The 21,082-nt window shown below is 35.0% G+C and overlaps 1 protein-coding gene across 1 annotated transcript; it reads left to right on the top strand.

The window, feature by feature from the left end:
* The first annotated feature begins 1,318 nt into the window (after positions 1–1,318).
* Positions 1,319–4,583, top strand: LOC132271369 (putative F-box protein PP2-B12). Its single transcript, XM_059772719.1, has 3 exons — positions 1,319–1,884; positions 3,824–3,942; positions 4,039–4,583. Exons 1-3 carry the CDS (start codon positions 1,585–1,587, stop codon positions 4,460–4,462), a joined length of 843 nt encoding a protein of 280 aa, XP_059628702.1. The 5' UTR covers positions 1,319–1,584; the 3' UTR covers positions 4,463–4,583.
* Positions 4,584–21,082: the final 16,499 nt, after the last annotated feature.

Raw genomic sequence — 21,082 nt, 5'->3', positions numbered from 1 at the left:
CCGTAAGACAATTCTAAGAGTACACGACTCGACGAAATGTGAAAATGATTCCCATACGAGAATTCAAGCCCCAAGGAAATATTTTGCAATTAACTTTCATTAATTGCACAAAGGCCCCTACACAAAAGGATAACTGCTTAAGTGACCTAAATGAAAATATCTTCCAAAAGATATTTTCTTAAAAACCCACAAATCAAAATATCTTTAAAAGATATTTATGAAAAACACCCAAGAAATGAAAATGTTTCTGAAGAATTTTTTCATCCACGCCCCTGCGGGAAAAAGAAATAACTGACGAGCTTTTCTCTTAAAGTAAAGTTACCCCTTTCAAGGAAATCAACAAGAATGAAAGCACGTGGAGTCAAAAATCAACACCGACCACGAAGAGTGAGGTTATGCGAAATGAAATTTTAACGAAAAAAATTAATCCGTAAAAATGGAGAAAAAGGAAAGGAAGGAAAATGACTGGGTCATTACAACCACTATCAACCATCGCCACCATTTCTTAATGTTAGTTTGTCAATTAAAATTATTTGTCACTAATAGGGGTATTTTGGATAATTCAATTTGAAATTCATTATTTTTTAAATTTTATATTAATCAATTTCTATAGATTTTATATTTGCAACCAAACAATAGAATGAGAATGACCATTTCATTCCCATTTTCATTTGCATTCCATTCAATTTTTGCGCACCAAACGCAACATTAGGTATTAGTGGTTAGTTGTTACAGGGGAGAGGAGGGTGTAAGTTTAGAACACGGGTTCCTAGACACGTGAACAACCTAACTACTCTAGTAACATAACACGAATAGATATTGAGTGCGCTAAGTGCACAATGCACTGAGTCATCTGAATTATAAGTGTTGTGCACATGTTCGCACATTCACAAGTAACACGTACAATTCTGATAAATCCCGTGCACAATAGCTGTGCACACCCAATACCTCCTCACACGGCACTTATCTCTTATCCATTTCAAGTGTTAACTTTGCTGCTCAATTATCTTCTATTCCCACCTCTTCAAATTGACGTTATATATTATGTACATTGACTTTTAGTTAATTATATAAATGATCGCTTTTCCAAACTGAATTCTTATAAAATTATCAAAAAGATCCGGCCAAATTTTAAGACTCCTGCATTTCCTCTTTTGTTTGGACCCATAATTTTTTTTTTCCAAACCAATTGAAATCATTGTGTGTTTCACCTTTTGATATTTAACTACAATTGTGTGAATTAAGTTAATTAATTTATTTTTGTTCAATTAATACTGTAGTTTTTCATCGTTTTTGATAAAATTAATATATACATGTATATATATATATATATACACGGAGTATATAAAATTTTAGCAGGTATCGAGATCTCCGATCTAATATTGGGTGTTCAAGTCGAGCTCAATTCCACTAACTTGTTTAGTCTATTTAGAGTTGACAATTAATGTTAATTCATCCCGTGGTTGGTGCACGCGTGTCGTGACGAAGAATCTTAAGGGCGAAGATAGCTCTTATATATGTGCATACGAGGCTCTGTAGACTGCATAGAGAAGACAGTTATAGAGAGAGAAAAAGAGATAAGAGATGGGATCAAGTAACAGCAGAAATCCATTTCCGGCGACTGATATCAACGCCTTGCCGGAGAATTGCATAGCGAACGTGTTGTCTCTGACGAGTCCTGCGGAGACTTGCCGGCTTTCGTTGGTGTCTTCGACTTTCCGGTCCGCTGCGGAATCTGACACGGTGTGGGAGAGATTTATACCTTCAGATTATCAGGACATAATTGCCGTAGAAGAGTCGTCTTCTCTGCCGGATTTCAAAACCAAGAAAGAGCTTTTTCTCCACCTCTCCGATCATCCCTACATCATCGATGATGGGACCAAGGTAAAATTTATAGTTTCACACGGTATTCTTGATTGTGATTAGGCATGAATGATGTGTAATTTAGGGATATATGTTCCAAGCTTTTAATGGGTTTAGGGTTTAGGTTTTAATATGTTCAAGATTTTAATGTGTTTAGACCATATGGTTTAAAATATTTTTGAAAATTTAATGTGATTTAGACATGAATGATTGTGATCATACCAAAATTTCAAAATATCAAATGAAATTATGGTTCAGACAAAGTTTTATGGATTTGGAGGTAGGGGTTTTTTTTTTTTTTTTTTTTTTTTTTTGGGAGAGAGTAAGTTTGAATTAAGAGCTAGTTCCTGCAGTGAAATATGAATATATGTAGGGGAATTAATTTATGGTAATTCCTTTATCATGAATTGTGCATCGAAATTATTATAATCATGTTAATATATTCAAAATCTCACACTGTATGTATGATTGTGATTGTAATTTACTGTTACTGTGGGAAATATGTTCAAAATTTTAATGGATTTAGGGTTTAATATATTCAAAATTTTAGGGGAATTAATTTATGGTAATTCCTTTGTCATGAATTGTGCACAGAAATGTGCATAGAAGTTGTCTTAAGAATGTGCATTAGAAACTCCATGTTTGCAATCATAAACGGAAGGTGGCAGAGAAAAATTATACACCCTTTTTACTTTTGACATAATTTTACAGGGGCTACTTCAGATTCAGAACCTACACCCTTACCTTCAGACTAGGAACCCTGAGCCCACATTCTCAAACATGGCAGCCCGATTGTATACCAGCATACCGAACACTCAATCTCATCATAATCATATAGCGTGGACAGAATTTAACTTAAGAATGTGCATAAAAACTGTATGTTCATAATTAAAAATTAAAGGTTGTAACCAGGTGACACGGGGTGTCTGGTATAGGAAAATTACAAAAAGGCCCAACTTTTAACATTATTTTATGCAAACTATGAACTCACATTCTCACACTTGTCAGTCGAGCTTTTACCATTATACCAAGCAAATATAATGTTATCATAATATTGGACTTGTTATACTGTACAGGATCCATATACTATGAATAGAAATTTACTTGAGATTAGAAGGTCGAAAATGGAACTAGTGTCCTAATCAACAAGGCAGCCATGTGTTAAAAAAGTATCTCTTTCTAGATATTTAGCTTTGGATTGGAAGGCTAAACATGGGCATCTTAAGTTGGGGAGACAAGGCTTCCAAATCACTGTAGACACTGGAATTCTCAATTGTCAAACTATAAATTCGCAACAATTTGAACACTTCTCAAATTATTTGCAAGTGTGATCAAATTTGGTTCAAACTGGAACCAACAAGTATTTCGAATGAAGTTGTGAGTGAAGGTGGATACTGGGCATCCGCACATTCTGGTCTCAGGGCTTCTCGCTTACCAGTTACGAGCACCTGATGGAAAAATAAACTACTTATCTAATTCTGTTCCCTGTGCTTCCCTCTACTTGCTTGTTTAATTCTGATATCAAATATCTAAATTTTGAGTTAGTAGCTGCAAGTCTCCCAGTATGTTTTATAACTATTTAATTATGGATAATCATTTATAGTCTTCAAATAGAGATTCCGATGTCTAACACAACAAAATTTGGGTTGGTTATGAATCCGGCTGCTGTGTTACAAAACACCCTGTCAAAAGCCATCTTTGCTGGTGATCGCATACTCATGTTATTCATTAATGCTGCATGGCATGTAATTCTTGTTAACTTTGTTTTGTTCCTTTGAGTTGACTCATATGATTCGCAAGTTTTGGAGCTTTGGTTCGTTCTATCTTTTTCTCTATCTACCACTATAAGCAGCATTGAACTGAATTTCCACTTGGGGTGGTTGTAGTTACTTTATACACATTGTTAGCTTCAGTATTCATTTTCATACATATCTAATTTCTCAATGGTGGCATTAAGCAGAGTTTTTCATTGGATAAATGGAGTGGGAAGAAATGTTTCATGTTAGCTGCTAGATACCTCTCAATTATTTGGGGTGATACACCTGAGTATTGGACATGGATTTCTCTACCTGAGTCCAGGTCTGTCTCTCACACTGTGTTGTTCTTTCTTATTTTGTTTTCTCCATCTAAATGTATGGTGTTAATAACTTGACGAGTTCAAATCCACAAAATCAGATTCACTGAGGTGGCAGAGCTTGTCGATGTGTGTTGGCTTGAGATTCGTGGGAAGATAAGTACTCAGATGCTATCACCAGACACAACCTATGCAGCCTACCTTGTGTTCAAGTGGGCGACAAGAGCGATTGGATTTGAGAACCAAGCCGGAGAGAGTTGGGTGCGACTCAGTGGGGGTGAAGGGGAAAAAAGGAGTTTTTATCTGGATCCTAGGGGATTGCCGAGGCGTCGAACCCGTCGAACCTGCACTGATCAATATCCGAAGGAGAGAGGAGATAGGTGGTTGGAGATAGAGCTGGGTGAGTATCTCAACAAGAGTGGAGAAGATGGGGAACTAGAAATACATTTGCAAAACTTGACCAGTCACTGGAAAAGTGGCCTCATTGTTCAAGGAATTGAAATCAGGCCGAAGAATAGTAAATAAATGAAAATATATTTATAATCACTTTGAACTTGTCCATGCTATGTGGTATATTATGATGCGTTGGTAGTCATCTTGTTCAGTCATGAGGTTTGAATAGTATAAAATTTGAATGTTTGAGATCTGTTATGAATGAACCATTTGGGTTGATGTAGGCCTTCTCCCAACTAGACTCAAGACCAACTCAATTGGTCCATCCACAACAAGCCCAAACCATAATTAAAATATACAAATAACACAATTAAACAATTAGCGTAATTAATTAACCTAGTAAACAAAATCACTACAAGAAAACCGTAACACACAACATAACAAGCAAAATAAAATTTAATTAAAAACAGACAATAAACAATTAAGCACTCTAATCACATAAACAAACGGTCAATTAATCAATTTAAATGCAATTAAATTAAATAAATAATTATTCTAAAAATTAGGGGTATTACAAATTGGCCCAGTCTGGATAAATTGGCCAGAGTGGACTCCGTCTCCGGTAAAACAATGTATGAAATAGATCTTTCATTTGTTCCCAATTTAAAATAGAATTAGGTGATAAATGAATCCACTATGAAAAATCTGTCTCTGTGAAGGAATTTAGAAAGAGTCTCAATTTTAGCCCACGACTAACAGTGATCTCTCCACGACTATGAAGCAGCCGATGTGTTATACGGTCGACCACCAATGGCCTCTCCATATTTTTTTCTATCTATCTTTTTTGTTTTTTCCTTTTTTTTTTAGAAACAAACAGAAACCAAACGAATTGATATATAACTGAACCCTAATTATTATAACTAATTAACATGAAATCAAATGATATACAAGTGTGTGTGACAACACAGTTGAAAATGCAAAATGAGGAAGCCAAGAAGGAAGTTTATATTGAAGATAATGGGCCAAGGTCAAGCGCAGAAAACATCTCTGAAGTATATTTACAGTGCATATCATGGGATAAAGTCTAAATTTTAAGTCCTTGAATTTTCTGAGTAAGAAGAGTAAGAAATTCTTCATTCTTCTTAGGATGTGAAAGATTGAAGCCTGTAACTTCAATTGCAGGTTTGACCAATGCTTTGGATAGGGAAGCTGTAGGAGGAGAAGTCTTATCAGTAATACACTTAGTATTAATTGTATTTAATACTGTGTCTATTCCTGTTTCAATTCTCCCAAACTGAGAGCCTATCGTTTGCAAACAAACACTCGTATAATTGTTCTGCCTGTAAACAAGAGAAATGTCTTTCTTAGTAGCATTACAGGATGGATCAATTATTCGGGGTTGGCTATAAGCCTTGGTTTCCACTTGGACACCACTGTCAGGGTCGATCCTTTTCAGAATTAAATGTTCAGTGGGAGGATGGACAGAGTGGTAAACCTTATCTTCAGATGTAGTCCATGTTTTGAAAAAATCATCCAGTATGTTTATATTAACAAGAGAATGATTGGTCGTAAAGAACTAAGAAACAAAAGGTATAACCATTTTGTGTTCTTGTAGAAAATCATAAAATTGAGTTTTAAAAAGCTGTAATTGATTTTGGTCAAAAGCTTTAAAATACCAATTTCTGAATTCTTTATATTGATCCTGTTGAAATTCAGTATTAATGGCAATTCTATCTGGGACAAAATCCATTAAAACTAATATTCATGAGGGTCATTGATGTCTGTAGGATCATCAAATTGATCCTTGACAGATTCATTTCCGATTCCCATTTCAGATGGAGTTGGGCTGAATTCAATTCCAAATTGGCGACGAGACATACCTATTGGTGCTTTCTCGTAGACTCCTCTTGGAATTTGATTCTGAGATTGCTGTATTCCTTTCAGCTTGAGTTGATTTGAACCAACGACTTCAGGGAGATCTTCCTTTCTGTAATTCGACAAAATCGAATGGCGAGAAGGAGGACAAGAAACATGATAAGGAAGATGACTTCCTTTAGATGATATAGATCTAGGTAGATCTATTGATTTTCTGAAATTTAGAAAAACATCACCATCTTGATCCTGAATAACACAGTCTAAGCTATGATTAGTAATTGGCTTTGCCGGAACTGCGTTAGAAATCGTCCAATGTTCAGGAAAAGTTATTTCACTCCAAGGAATCATCCTTTTTGTGGCAACATTGGATGTGTACATATTGGTGTCCCATAACGTTGTCACTCCTTTAGAGTCTTTGCGTATGGCATTCGGACACATAGTATCAAGTACTTTGTAATGGATGCGATAAATAACACTTATCACTTCCGATCCAGGTAAATAATCATACCCATAGGTCTGAACACGAAGACTGACGGCCTCATGGATATTTTTATCTGTTAAAGATAAATTCAGACTAGGATATACATTAAAATAAACCGGTCCATGACATAGACTGGTTTCCAGTGCACCCATTAAGGAAGGGTGAAATTTCATACATCGAGCATCCCGAAGGGTTGCTTGAATACAAGCATCCATACCTAACAAGGTTAAAGGTTTAAAAACAATCTGAATTAAACCTATATGGATGTACTTATATTTGTGCATGTGCCTCTGAAGGTCAAGACAATAACTTAATTATTGTATCCTTAGTGCTTAATTGCATGGTCTGTTCCATGGTCTTGACAGTCCATAGATCAGTTAAATTAAGCATTCCGATTTTGTAAATGCTCTTTGCACTTACTGGAGGGATAGTCCATCTGTTCAATTTATTTTGAACATTGGTTCATTCCACTAATTCAGTATTTTTTACCAGTTCTGAATCCTGGTTTTCCTGTACTCCTGAAGAGGAGGAAGAAGATGGTTTTAACATATCTGTTAATTATTGTTAATGCTTTAACGTCTGCATAGTATAAATATTATAATATTATATAATAAACAGTAAGTTACTATTCTGTCGTCTTTCTGCTTAAAAGAGATTCTATTACTCGTCTGTCAACGATTTACTGGAAACAACACCCTGGGCAGCAATTTAATGCAAAAAGTGGGCTAAATATTCCAACGCGACTTTTGGACGACCCATAATTGAATCTGGGATAAACATAATTAGACAGAAAAATAGTCATATTGTTCATTACATAATTACGATAATAATCATGCTACCAGGACCTAAGAAGCATTAACAATAAAAGTTTAAGCCAGCGTGGCTCTGATACCAATCTTTGATTAATTGCTAAGGAGGATACCTCCTTTTGCAAATAATTCAGTTGTTTTTCCTTAAAGATAATATTATCTTTAAGAGCATTGATATGCTTGTTTACTGGTGGGGTCAAAAATTGAAAAGTGATTGACTGACCATGTAGATTAGAGCATATTCCCTGAGAATCAATTTTCTCAATTGGCATGATCAAAGCTAAAAAGGGGGTGCCCAAAATAACTTGTTGTGCCATATTCCTGATGAGTAAGAAAGTAGATGGTAAACAAATACCTTCTTTACAAATGAAAACATGATTAAGTTTATACTTAATCTGCATCTTACCACCATTTGCACTGGTAAGACCTTGAGTGGTTTTCTCAAAATATTGAGTGGGAACCAATCCTTCCTGGATACAGTTCATATCTGCACCATTATCAACTAAGGCAATAACATAAGTGATAGTGTACTCTTGATTAATTACCAAATTGATAGAGATATACCATTTTTGGTAAGTAACTTGATTTAAGAGGTGAAGATAATTCGTGCTTTCGGTTTGAGGGACTTCGATCTGGGATGATGAAGTTTCAGTTACAGATGTTGCTTTTAAAAGAGTAATTTCCAGTTCCATCTTATGTTGACGAGACTTTAACTGGCGAATTTCTTCTTTTAAAAGATTAATCTCCATCTTGAGATCAGGGAGATTAGCAGGACGAGAATTTTGTCCTTGGTGTTCTAATCTGCTTAGAACTTCTTTCATGCTGTAATGATTTTGCTCTCAGAAAATCTGGATTATCCGTATCCTCATTAGATCGTGCCAGAGCAGAACCTATTTCAAAGACTTTCATCTTGATTTGAGGATCCTGGATATGATCTATAAGATCCAATAAGGATTGTTGAGTCGAAGTCAAAACATTTAAGCTTAACCCATTCATTTCAACAATTGCCTTATAATAATCATCATGAGAGGGATTACAGGAACATTTAGGATTTCCAATTTCTGCTTCAGGGGAAGAAGAAGACTGTAATTCCATAACAACATCCCCATAATCAGCTGATGATTCTGATTCAGAAGAACTAGTATTAAGTAGCAATTTACTTAATTGAAGTCTCAGTTCATCTTCTATGTGAAGACTACTGAGTTTCTCCTTAGTTCTGCACTTGTTTGCATAGTGGCCTATACGTCCACATTTGAAACATTTAGCCTCAGCTTTGGGCTTTCCTTTACCCTTTGCTTTAGGAATATATTTCCTTTTAGGCTTAGTATACTGTCTAGAATTATCCTTTTCCTTTGAATAATTCTTTCTTTTGGAATACTTCCTTTTATAAGGTTTTTCAACCTTATTTCTTTTCCTAGGTTTAGGATAAGATAAGGGAGTCTGGTAGGCAAATTGATCACAAAATTCACCCACTTCTTTCCGACCAGTTAATCTTTGTGCTTTTAACTGGGATTGTAACTTTAGATCATTACAGAGAGCTAGACCTTCCTGGATTACAATATTGACTAATCCACCATAGGTATAGTTTCTGTAAGGGATAGAGATACCATTATTCATATCTCTAAGCTTCTTCCTGATTCTTTCAGCAAAAAAGGTTGGTAAACCATCCACAAATTTTGCTTTCCAGTGCTCATGATTTGCATCATTGAGTTGGAGAACCTTGGCCAAGAATACATCTTTATACCACCTAAAATGAGTTAAAGATGGACATCTTAGATTCTGTAGAAGTTCACGACTCCTTTCACTATTAGCGCCTTCGGGGCCAACAAAATGTTGAATAATAGTGGTGATGAGGGTGTAAACCGCATCTGAAGCAGGTCCGGATTGTTGGGTAGCTTCATCTTTAACTAACTTGGTAGCAGAAAAGATTTCAGCTTTCTGAATATCGGTGAGAACATTATCCCACCATCCTTTAAGGATGCCTGTAAAACCAGCAACGACAAATTTAGCAATGGTTGGGTCAGTATTGTTGTTGATTTTACAAACTTGGCTATACATCAACATTTGATGAATAACCTCGTAAATCTGATAATCAGATTTCCCATCTATGTTCCATTCATAAATGTTCCATCTATGTTCCTTAGTTAAAAACAGTTCTAATTCTTTATGCTCTAATTTACATGGTCAGTCAATCACTTTTCAGTTTTTGACCCCACCAGTAAACAAGCATATCAATGCTCTTAAAGATAATATTATCTTTAAGGAAAAGCAACTGAATTATTTACAAAAGGAGGTATCCTCCTTAGCAATTAATCAAAGATTGGTACAACCCACTGAGCAATAGAAAATTGAGTCAATACGACAAAACTTTCTAAAGGAAATCTGTAGTGAGATTCCTAATGCTTTTTGGGCAAGAAAGAAGCATATTGTTTCTTTACCCTATGCAAAGGGATTTACCGATCTCATGATTCCTTCTAAAGCTAGTCCCAGCCACATGAAAGCTGATTACTCGGAATTATGCAAAACTGAAATCAGCTCTTTAATGGCAAAGAAGCTTGTCACTACTAGCTACTCCCCCTGGAGTTGCAGAGCTTTTTATGTCAATAAAAATGCTGAAAAAGAACGAGGGATACCTCGCTTGGTTATTGATTATCGACCACTTAATCTAGCTTTGAGTTGGATCCGATACCCAATTCCCAACATCAAAGATCTTTTAGATAGGTTACAATCTGCTGTAATCTTTTCTAAATTTGATCTTAAATCTGGATATTACCAGGTACAGATTGCAGAAGAGGACAGGTACAAAACAGCTTTTTGCGTACCTTTTGGACAGTATGAATCAACAGTAATGCCATTTGGATTAAAAAATGCCCCTTCAGAATTTCAACATATTTTGAATGACATATTTAATCCTTTTACTGAATTTTCTATTGTTTATATTGATGATATTCTTATATTTTCAAAATCAATCGATCAGCATTATAAACACTTGAAAATTTTCAAAGATGTTATTTACCGCAGTGGTTTAGTAGTTTCTGCTCCTAAACTAAAACTGTTTTTAACTAAAGTCCGATTTCTTGGTCATGAAATTTGTGATGGGAAAATTAGACCTATTAATCGCAGTATTGAGTTTGCTTCTAAATTTTCAGATGAAATTAAGGATAAAACTCAGCTTCAAAGGTTTTTGGGTAGTTTGAATTATATTCGAAATCACTACCGAGATCTTGCACAGGATACAGCAATTTTGTACACCAGGTTAAGGAAATCTCCTTCTCCATGGACTTTGGAACACACCAAGGCAGTCCAGAAGATTAAACTCAGAGCCAAACAAATTCCTTGCTTAGCTCTAGCCAATTCTTCATGGTTCAAAATTGTAGAAACAGATGCCTCCAATATTGGATACGGTTGTATTCTTAAACAGAAAAATCCAAATACAGGAACAGAGGAACTTGTTCGCTTCACTTCAGGAATTTGGAAAAATGCACAAATAAATTATTCAACCATTAAAAAAGAAATTCTTTCTTTGGTTAAATGCATTTATAAATTCCAAGATGATTTAATCAATCAGAAATTCTTGTTATGCATTGATTGTAGTGCTGCTAAACAAGTACTGGAAAAAGATGTAAAGAATTTAGTTTCCAAACAGATATTTGCTGGTTGGCAAACTGATTTATCTGCTTTTGAATTTTCTATTGAATATATTAAAGGCAGTTCTAATTCTTTACCTGATTTTCTAACTCGAGAATTTTTGCAGGGTTCATGAATCAGCCACCCCATGGGCAGGGCCGGGGTAATACTCCAAAGGCTCGTGGCAAAAACAAGGCTAAGGCCAAAGTGGTTATACCACTAAATGATGATCAATTTCCATATTTGGATCATGTTACTGATCTGCTCAACACACCTTCTAAAGGAAGCAGCAGTACACAACAGAAACAACAGAAACCAACCATGAAAGAGGTTCTTGAATAAGAGACTCCATGGATACCTAATCAAAGGTATATTCAGACAGTATTGGTGCTGGATTCTCAGGATGAGCAATGGATACCAGATCCTTGGGAAGTGAAATCCAGATATTTCCAAACTCAACAATATGCTGCACCGGATGGTCGCCATAGATATATCTATGAAGCCATTCTTACTGAAACTTCCTCTGTGGAGATCAACCACACGAAGCAATTTCCGAATTCCAAAGATAGTCCTCTTACTTATAGTAAAGCTATCTTTAAGAGGCTTATAAGGCCTAGTGACTGGGGATTAAATCCTAATTTGTCAAGGAAAATATCCTATGGTCACAGTTACAATTATTGGGATTATATCTCAGCTTGGACATATTCATTCTTTTATCAAAATCCGAAGCATAAGCATTCTTGGTTCTTCAAGATATGCCTTCAATCAGTTAAGGCTGATTTCCCAAACTGGGTTATACCCTGGTGGGCTATATTTGGCCCTGATCTGGATATTTTGCCAGAATCAATTCGGCAGTTATATTTGCCATGGCAACAATTTCATCCTCAATTACGGGGACAGGATAATATTCCTGTAGGGAAATCCACCCTCTTGTTCTTTACTGAATTTGGAATCCCTTGGATTTGGAAATGGGATTTCCAATGTGGTTATACCACTGACAAGTTACCAGTCCTTCAGAGGATTTTTTATTACCGATGGTGGTCCGGCATGACTCAAGACCCTATCCAAGCCCTCCTCCATCATATCAGAAAGAAAACACTGTAATACATGGATAAGGTTCCAAAGTTAACTATTCCAGAACCCGAAATCTTTAACCCATTTGAACTTGTTAAAGATATGATCAGAAAACAACAACCATTAATTACCGAAGCCGATTTAATGGTTAAATGCATGGATTTTATGAGGACCAAATTTGTTAAATCTTTGATTCCTCCATACCTACAGTACGAGATGATGCATCCATGGTGTCAGTCTCTAGTCAAACCAGTCAAGACGGTAATCAGTTTTCCTGTCTAGCTGGGTATGCCCAAGATCCCAATGAAGATTTTATTTCTGAAGATGAGCCTACAGAAGCCGACTATTGGGACTCTCTCACCAGTCACTTAATGGACAAGATGAATCCACCAAAAAAGTAAAGATTCCTCTTATCCTGCCGACAGAAGAAGACAAAGAACTTTCTCCACAGTCTTTGGTTCTACAGTATTTCCTTCATCAGATGTCTACTTTCCATCAGATAAGGAGACAGAACTTAGTGGTGGGCTGACCGACTGCATTATTCCAGCACACGATCCCATACACTATGCGGACTTCAAAATGTTAATTTCAAGTCCATTTTATGTATAAATAGAGGGTAAAGTTCCCTTCAATGTATCTTTCAATTTCCTTTTCTTCCTTCTGTAATATTTCTATGTACTAGCTTGGAAGTTCAATAAGAAAGTTCTCTGTAAGTCTGTTTAAATTTCAGATATTATTATCTTACATCAATCAACAAAGCATTTTCAATCCCCTCTGGAGGGAAGCATCCAAATCTCTTATTATATTGCCATCTTTCAATTGTTGCCTTTTGGAAAAATAAGAAAGGAAGGCAACCAAAATTTGCAATTTCTTAGTCAAAATTTGAAAGTAAAAATTTAAATTATTTATTCACTTGTTGGTGAAGGAAGTGTCCCAGCATAAATTATAAGAGGATATTTATCTTACATCGAATTTGGATGGAAGAGTAGTTTGGTATAAATTGGTGGATATACAGTACTATCCGACAACTTAAATTTTTTTGATAAATGGGCAAATTTCCACCCGTTATCGTTAATATCATAGTCAGATACAGTCCTTGATTAAGTGTTACGCTAAACTTTTGGGTGGGCCATCCTGAATAGGCAGGGTCATTGAGTTCGAATGTGAGAGTGATGGGTTATAAATGGATGAGTATGCAACATTATTCAATAACTAAAATTTTTAGATCCGTTAATTAAATAAATTAAAAGACAAGCAAAAAATTGATTTTCAAGGATAGCTCTCACAAAATTAAAACTCTTACAAAATTAACAATTTATACAAAGTTTGATTTCCTCATTTGTTTTTTTAGGTAAAACACAGGCCTCTCATTTCTTCAAAGCAGTTCTCTTTCATTTCTTCAAAGCAGTCAAGGAGGATACGAGTAACAAGAGAGAGTTTTTCTTCAAAATTAGCACTGTCAATCCGTGTGTCTAGTGCACCTGTCATCAAATTATCTTTTATACACACATTGTTGTACACTGTAGTCTGTACTTGTATATGCACATCAGTATGTGGAGAGAGAAGAGAGTTCTAGAGAGAGAAGAGATGGAAGCAGAGACCAGCAGAAATCTGTCTGCGGTGACCGATATCAACTTATTGCCGGAGATTTTCATAGCGGAAATGTTGTCTCTGACGAGTCCTCCAGAGATTTGCCGGCTTTCGTTGGTGGCATCCACCTTCCGGTCGGCTGCGGAATCTGACTCAGTTTGGGAGAGATTTCTGCCGTCAGATTATCAGGACATGATTGCCCGAGCGTACGAGCCGCCCGTTTTCGCATCCAAGAAAGAGCTTTATCTCAGCCTCTCCGATCATCCCCTCATCATCGATGATGGGACTAACTACTAAGGTAAAGTTTAAAGTTTCACACGTTATTCTTGATTGTGACTAGACATGAATTATGTGTAATTTAGGGAAATATGTGCAAGATTTTAGGGTTTAGGTTTAATAAATTCAAGATTTTAATGGGTTTGGACTATAGCGTTTAGAAGATAGTTAAAATTTTAATATGATTAGACATGAATGATTGTGATCTGGCCAAATTCTCTCCTTCAAAATTTCAAAATATCAATTTCAATTGTGGTTCAGACAGTTTTGTGGATTTGCAAGAAGGTGCTTTTTGGGAGAAAATAAGTTTGAATTGATAACTAGTTCCTGTAGTGAAGTATGCATATTTATTTATGGTAATTCCTTTATCATGAATTGTGCACAGAAATTATTATAATCATGATAATATATTCAAAATCTCCCGTTGTATATATCATTGTGATCAGAGATGAATGATCTGTAATTTACTGTTATTGTGGGAAATACGTGCAAAATTTTATTTATTTGTTTATTTATTTATTTATTTTTTCTTTCACAAACAAACAAATTTAATATATATATATTGAAAAAGTCGAGAAACATCATAGCTTACATTTTAAAATAAGCTGGGCTGGGAAATTAGAATCCCAAATCCTATCACATTTCTCTCTCAAAGCCTCACTAGCCAACCAGTTAGCAACCTCATTCCCCTCCCTTGGTATAAACACCAAACTAAAAGACTGCAGTGTTGCTGAACAGTGTTTTCTGTCTTTTACTGTTTATGAATGGGTTGCAGTCGATTAGAGAAATGTTTACTGTAGCATCAATCTTCCATAGCATTGATGAGGTTATGGAGTTCATCCTCATCTAATGGAGGAGTGCTGCATGGACTTTGATTGTCTTGATGTAGCCCATCAAATTCTCTTTCTTTAGTACCCATAAGGATTTCTTCAGGGATACTGATTTTGTATTCTCAGATATCATCCAAGAGCTGTCTCGCTTCAGCTAGTTGTTGAACTGAATGGTCATTATAGTCGATGGGTAGCTGTGTAACAAACAATCTTCTACCATCGCTTACCATAAAAGGTGCTTGAATAGTACTTCTTATGGTGTTTGCTGTATCCTTAAGATTTATGAGGCTTTGAACAGCAAGTTTATGCGGACAGAGTCTATCTTCAATTTCTTGAGAATTTAGCAATGGTTGATGCTCAAATTCATCGTCTGTTGTTGTCTTGAGATACCAAATTTCATAGCCACCCATTGGAACTGGATATCCAAAATGTCATATTTCTGTTCCATCTCCACTGGTCTGTGTGACTTTAATGATCATGGATTTGATCATTGCTGGGAAATTCCACCATGTATGAGCATTTTGTGATGCAAATCGAACTCGATTGGTTACTCCCCAATCAATTTGTTCCATGGACCATGGCATAGCAGAGTCTAGATAAAGGGACAATTTTGGTATTGTCTCTTTGTGGAAAGCGACATCGAAATTGTTTATTTTTTCATGTGCTTCGTCATAAAACCTTTTAATGGTTGAATGATCAAATATGTTTTGGAAAAACATCTTCATCTTTCGTTTTTTCGAGAAGACAAATTCGTTTTATTTTTTCAAAAATTGTTGATGGAAAATCATTTTTAATTAGTTCTGCTAGTTGCAGAAACCAATTAATCTGGGGTAAAGTAAAATTTTCTTCCCAGTTGTTTGTTAAACAAATTTGAATACAGAGTTTTTTGAAAGTCTCTGTAGTAGCTGTTTGTTCAGCGATTTGATTTGTGAGTAGACTTAGGTGTTGCCTAAATTTCCTCTTCTGATTTGTGACATGGGTTTTCCATGCACCATTTATGTTCTCATATAAATGTAAGGGAATTCCGGGATTATAAAAATCTCTTAATTCCGAATCATCATGAGATGTCTTTGGAAAAGCTTTTTGTGAAGCTTGTCCTGCATTGAGGAAAACTTGTTTAGCTTCTTCGAATGTGTCGTATGCCTTAAAACATGCACCAGAAAATTTATTTATTTGGGCATGACATTCAAAGCATGTTGCGTAGATTCCTGGTTGGAGTCCTGCAAAAACAACAAACCATTTGTTTATGGATTGTCGTTGTGAGACTGGTTGCTTTGCCTTTTTAGCAATTGTGATCCAGCTGTTTTGAGGCTGTTTGCCTCTATTTTTATCCATCTGCAGAAATAATTGAATTTAGTTAATTCAGTTATTTTCAATACAATTTCTGCTAAGAAGCCCAATAACATTGTACCATTTAAGGTGTCTTCCTTTAATTGCAAGTTTTATTGCAAGTAATTATTTTTCATAAATAATATAATTCTGTTCATTTGGTTTAAATTTTCCAGAATTATATCCACAGATAATATATAATGAATCTCTTCTCATCCGTAGATGTAACCTTGATTTTGGGTGAACCACGTATATATCTTGTGGTGTTGTTTGAATTATTGTTTTCTTTCTTTCTTAGCTTCCGCTGTGCCCCAACATTATAAAGGTCTTCTACCTTTATTTCCTGTAGTTTTGAGAACTATTGTAATTGTTGTGGGGTGAAGTGAGCTTCTTCAATTATGACGTCACCTAGTCGTATGTTTGATGACTCTTCTTCAGGAGGTGATTCGAAGTTTATCATGAAGATATATTCATCTTCACTTTCTTCTTCACTGGAGATTTCATACAGAATGTTTTCTGTATCAGTAAGATTTTCTCCATAGATGACACGAAGATTTTCTTCTTCTATCATCTTGATCATTTTTGAAGTTCCTTTGCCTTTGTTTGGACAATTAGCCTGGTTCATTGCAAATATAGCATTTACATTCTTTCTTCTTTTTAGAAGTGTCTTTGGAAGTTTTCTTTTTGATATACTTCTTTTTCTTTTGAACAGGTTTCTTACCTGACTTCCATTTCTTCCATTGAAATTGTTTCTTTCGGGAAGTCTTTCTCTTGTAGGGTTTGTCTGACCCACATCCTATCTTCCAATTTTCTTTGAGAATCTTATCGCAACACTGTTGTCCGTACTTGTTGTTGCTGATTTGATTCTTGACTTGTTTCTTAGCTTTGACTTCTAGACATCTGTCAGAAATTAACCTAAGAACATGATTAATTCTAAACCCGAAGTTGTCAGTTTTCTGAATTCGAGCTAAGAAATCTGGGTAGCCTTTGATGGCTAGTTCATCCCATGGACTTGGAAGTTTATGAAAAAATTGACCTAACCAATAATGGGTATCATTTATTGGAAGGAGATAGTAATACTTTTTGTATAACCGAACAAACTCTTCAAATCTGCAAATATCACATAATTCAATTTTGGATAATGCGTAATTTGCATCTTCGTGAAGGAGTGGTTCTCCTGCATAATCGCATAAATCTTCTTTAAAAATTTTAACGAATTCTCTAAGAATTGCATCAAAATCATTAAAATTTGAGAGAAGATCTGCTTTTTGAGATTTTCCTTTTTCAGACTTATCCCAATGTCTGAGCCAACCAAGTGCATCACCTTGTAAGGTTGTTGCAATATAGTCAAGGAACCCTTCTTTGGTCCAAGTACTCTTATAGTTGGTAATAAGTATGGACATGGATTGTGCCCATTCATATATTGATTTGAGTTGATCTTTAAACGGTATGTTTGAAAGATGTAAATATGTGCCATGTTGAGCAATCGTATTTTTGTTTAAGTTGTCCTTCCCGGTATAGGAGGGTTGACCTGGGTCGTTGATATCATCGATTTTAGTGGCTGGAACAACACTTTCTTCATTAGTGTCTTCTGGAAACTCACCATAGAACGTATCGTCTGGAAGGTTTTCAGCGATCCTTTTTCTAGAACATTCGGGCTGTTTGTCAGCTTGAATTTCTTCATCAACAGATTCTGATTCTGAGTTTTCGTTAACTTTTGAATCTGTTTCTGAATCTTCAGAGGGAACATTTATTTGTTCACTATCTGAATCACTGTAGGATATTAAATTTATTTGGTATCCAAAGTGAGTTAAGAGATCTTCATAGATTAGTGAAGTTTCTCTTATTTGATTAACGATGTGATTTCTTTCGTTAATATTGAGATCAGGTATTATATACAGCTGTCTCCAATAATCAAGAATTTGTACGATGTTTTCGTACTCCTCTTTGTTATAATTTGTACTGGATGTTTTTTCATCTTTTAGTACAAATACATCTTCTGTTCCATAATAAAGGTTTTTTACCTTTGTTGTGGATGAAGATGAAGATGCTTTATCTTTATCCGGAGGTATTGTTAATGGATGAAGATCTTCGAGCTTTGAAGCTTTTGTTTCTTCAAGGCGTTTCAACAATTGATCTAACTTTTTTCGAGTTTCTTCATTATCCGAAAGATCAATTAATTGAGTTATGTACTCAATTTTACTATTGAGGTGTTCAATAGCTTGTTTAATATAATCAAGTGAAGACTCTATTTGAGTTCTTGATGTATCTTCAGTTAATTGGAATTGTTTATTCCAATCTGTAATCATATCAATTACAAAATTAATACTTGTTGCAATCTGGTTTAGATTGAGTTCTTTATTTGTCTTTAAATGAACTATATGTTTATAATCTGTTAGGTTTTTTCCCAACAAATTACATATACAGTTAAAAGAGTTATACTGTTGATCTGCCATGGTAGACTGTTGCGGGTTCGTAAGACCGCCTATTTTACTGTTCTGGTGCCTAAAACCAAGGTTCCTAAAGCCTAACGTCTCACAGACTCAACGGCTAGCTTATACGGAAATATGGGCTGCGAACAGATAAATACAGGCATGTGCGATTTATAACAGCTAAAATGAAACAGATTAACAATATAATCTAAGTGACTGAATATGAAAAATGTTATAAAAAGTTTACGGAATTATATACTTACAGTAGTCCAAGCTTCGTAACAAAGCTCTGATACCAATTACAAAATAAAGCGGAAGGAAGAAAGATTAGACAGAGAAAGGGAGATTACAAAACAAAAAGGAGAGAACTCAAGAAAACTAAAATTAGAGCTGCAGAAGATGTCTATCCTCTTTACAGATGCTCTTATTTATAGAAAATAAAAAGTAAACTTCACTATTGATAAATAGTGAAGGAATTTACTTTTACTATTCATGAATACTGTTTTTCTGTCTTTTACTGTCGATGAACAGTAAGCGAATCTGCATGATTGGTGGAGTTGTCTCTTCTGTTTTGGTGCTTTGGTTCGTTGTGCTAGTCTTTTTCTGTATCTACTACTCTTTAACATTATGGTCGCCATAAGCAGAATTCGACTGAATTTCTATTTGGGTGGGGTTGTAATCTTACTTTATACACATTGTTTGCTTCAGTTTTCATTTTAGTATCTCTCTAACTTCTCAATGGTGGCATTAAGCAGAGTTTTTCATTGGATAAATGGAGTGGGAAGAAATGTTTCATGATAGCTGCAAGATACCTCTCAATTATTTGGGGTGATACACCAATGTATTGGAGATGGATTTCTCTAGCTTTTGCAGCCTTCTTGTTCAGTTATGAGGTCTGAATGGCAGAAAATTTGGGTTGATGTAAATAACTTTTTTTTATCTATATATATTTTAAATTCGAACTCTTTTACTGTTGGTACAGTCAATTGAGGAAGCTAGGGTGGAAACGCTTGTATGTTGTATGATGCTTTTATACCGATCAATTAAAAGATTCGACATAGATTAGACCATTTGACCATTAAATTAAGGATCAAAAAAATAATTTTTTTTTTTTTTTTTTTTTTTTTTTTCCTACTCACACACACACACGTCTCCTCTGAGACTTGAATTATTGACCTCTCTTTGGGAAGTAAGAGGTTGATACCGCTAGGCCACCAACCCATTGGAAAAAAATTCTTTGAAATGAAAATTTTGCCCTTTTTGCAGTCCATTGCAAAAAGCTACTGGATGTTATTAATAAAGGCAACTTTAAAAATGAAGAAATTAGATTTTGGTGATTAAAATTGAGAAGATTTGTTTTCAAGTGACCTAAACTCAAGAAAATAAATATAAATGGTGACCAAACTTAAAAAATATAGTAATTGCCAAAAAGTGACCGATTGCGGATAATTCGGGTAAGAACACTCAATTATGTATGCAAGTGTTGAAGCTCAATGGGGCCTAAGAAACAAGAGAGACAAGGGGGTCTTGCCCATCTCTCTCTACTCGATCAAATTGACTGCATATGGTCTTGATTTATAGAATAATCATCTCCTTAGAGCATCTCTAATTGTTGTGTATATTTTATTTTTGTATAAATTTGATATGTCACGATAGATTTACATAAAAATTTTAAATTATTATTATTTTTTAGTTCCAACTATTATTTTATATCTTTTGTGTAAAAAAAATCCCACAATAACAATTAATGTGTAAAAAGGTTGGATAAAATACACAATAATTTTATACAATGATGATGTGGCACGCATCTTAACAGACTGCTAGATAATACACATTATATTTTACACAAAATCGTATTTTAAGAGAATGCTAGAGATTCTTTAGAGCAGCTTTAACGCGGGCTTATTTAAGCGATTATGGGCCAGTTTGGCTATTGGACTCCTTCAATGGATTCGCCACAAATTGGGCCCCACCCAATGGGTCGCATAATGGGTCACGAAAAACCGCGACCCTCTTGACGAGCCACGGGCTTGCCATGCGGGCCCACATCAGGTTTGTTTTAATTTTTTTATTTCGGACCAGAACAGTTTTTAGCCCAGAACACTGTTCCTAATGCTCTGTTTACTTAAAAAAAAAAGAAGGAAAAAAATAGACTTTTGGCTTGTTTTGGTCTTTTTTTTTTTCCTCAAAATAATTGAACTAAAGAGCAGTTAAGACACTGTTTGGTTGACACAAACAGTGCCTTAAAGGCTTTTTTTGGGCCAAAAAAATAGAGAAAAATGTTTTTTTTTTTAAATGTACTTTTTAAAATATTCCTTCTGACATTAGCCATTTATGGCACTGTTTGCCTCAACAGCTATATTGGCACAAAAACCTATTTCTTGAATTTATTTTTTTAAAAAATAATTATATATATATATATATATATT

This window comes from Cornus florida, unplaced genomic scaffold, assembly GCF_030987335.1.
Source record: "Cornus florida cultivar Cherokee Brave unplaced genomic scaffold, ASM3098733v1 CherokeeBrave_3.0.0_Hap2_Chr08, whole genome shotgun sequence".
Taxonomy (NCBI): Eukaryota; Viridiplantae; Streptophyta; class Magnoliopsida; order Cornales; family Cornaceae; genus Cornus; species Cornus florida.
This window is presented reverse-complemented; position numbering and strand designations above follow the sequence as displayed.

Bases quoted from the DNA above. Each gene is read 5' to 3' on its own strand.
- LOC132271369 (XM_059772719.1), top strand. From the start codon at position 1,585: ATGGGATCAAGTAACAGCAGAAATCCATTTCCGGCGACTGATATCAAC. The intron at 1,885-3,823 runs GTAAAATTTATA...GGCATTAAGCAG, and splicing joins TCATCGATGATGGGACCAAG to AGTTTTTCATTGGATAAATG. The intron at 3,943-4,038 runs GTCTGTCTCTCA...CCACAAAATCAG, and splicing joins ATTTCTCTACCTGAGTCCAG to ATTCACTGAGGTGGCAGAGC.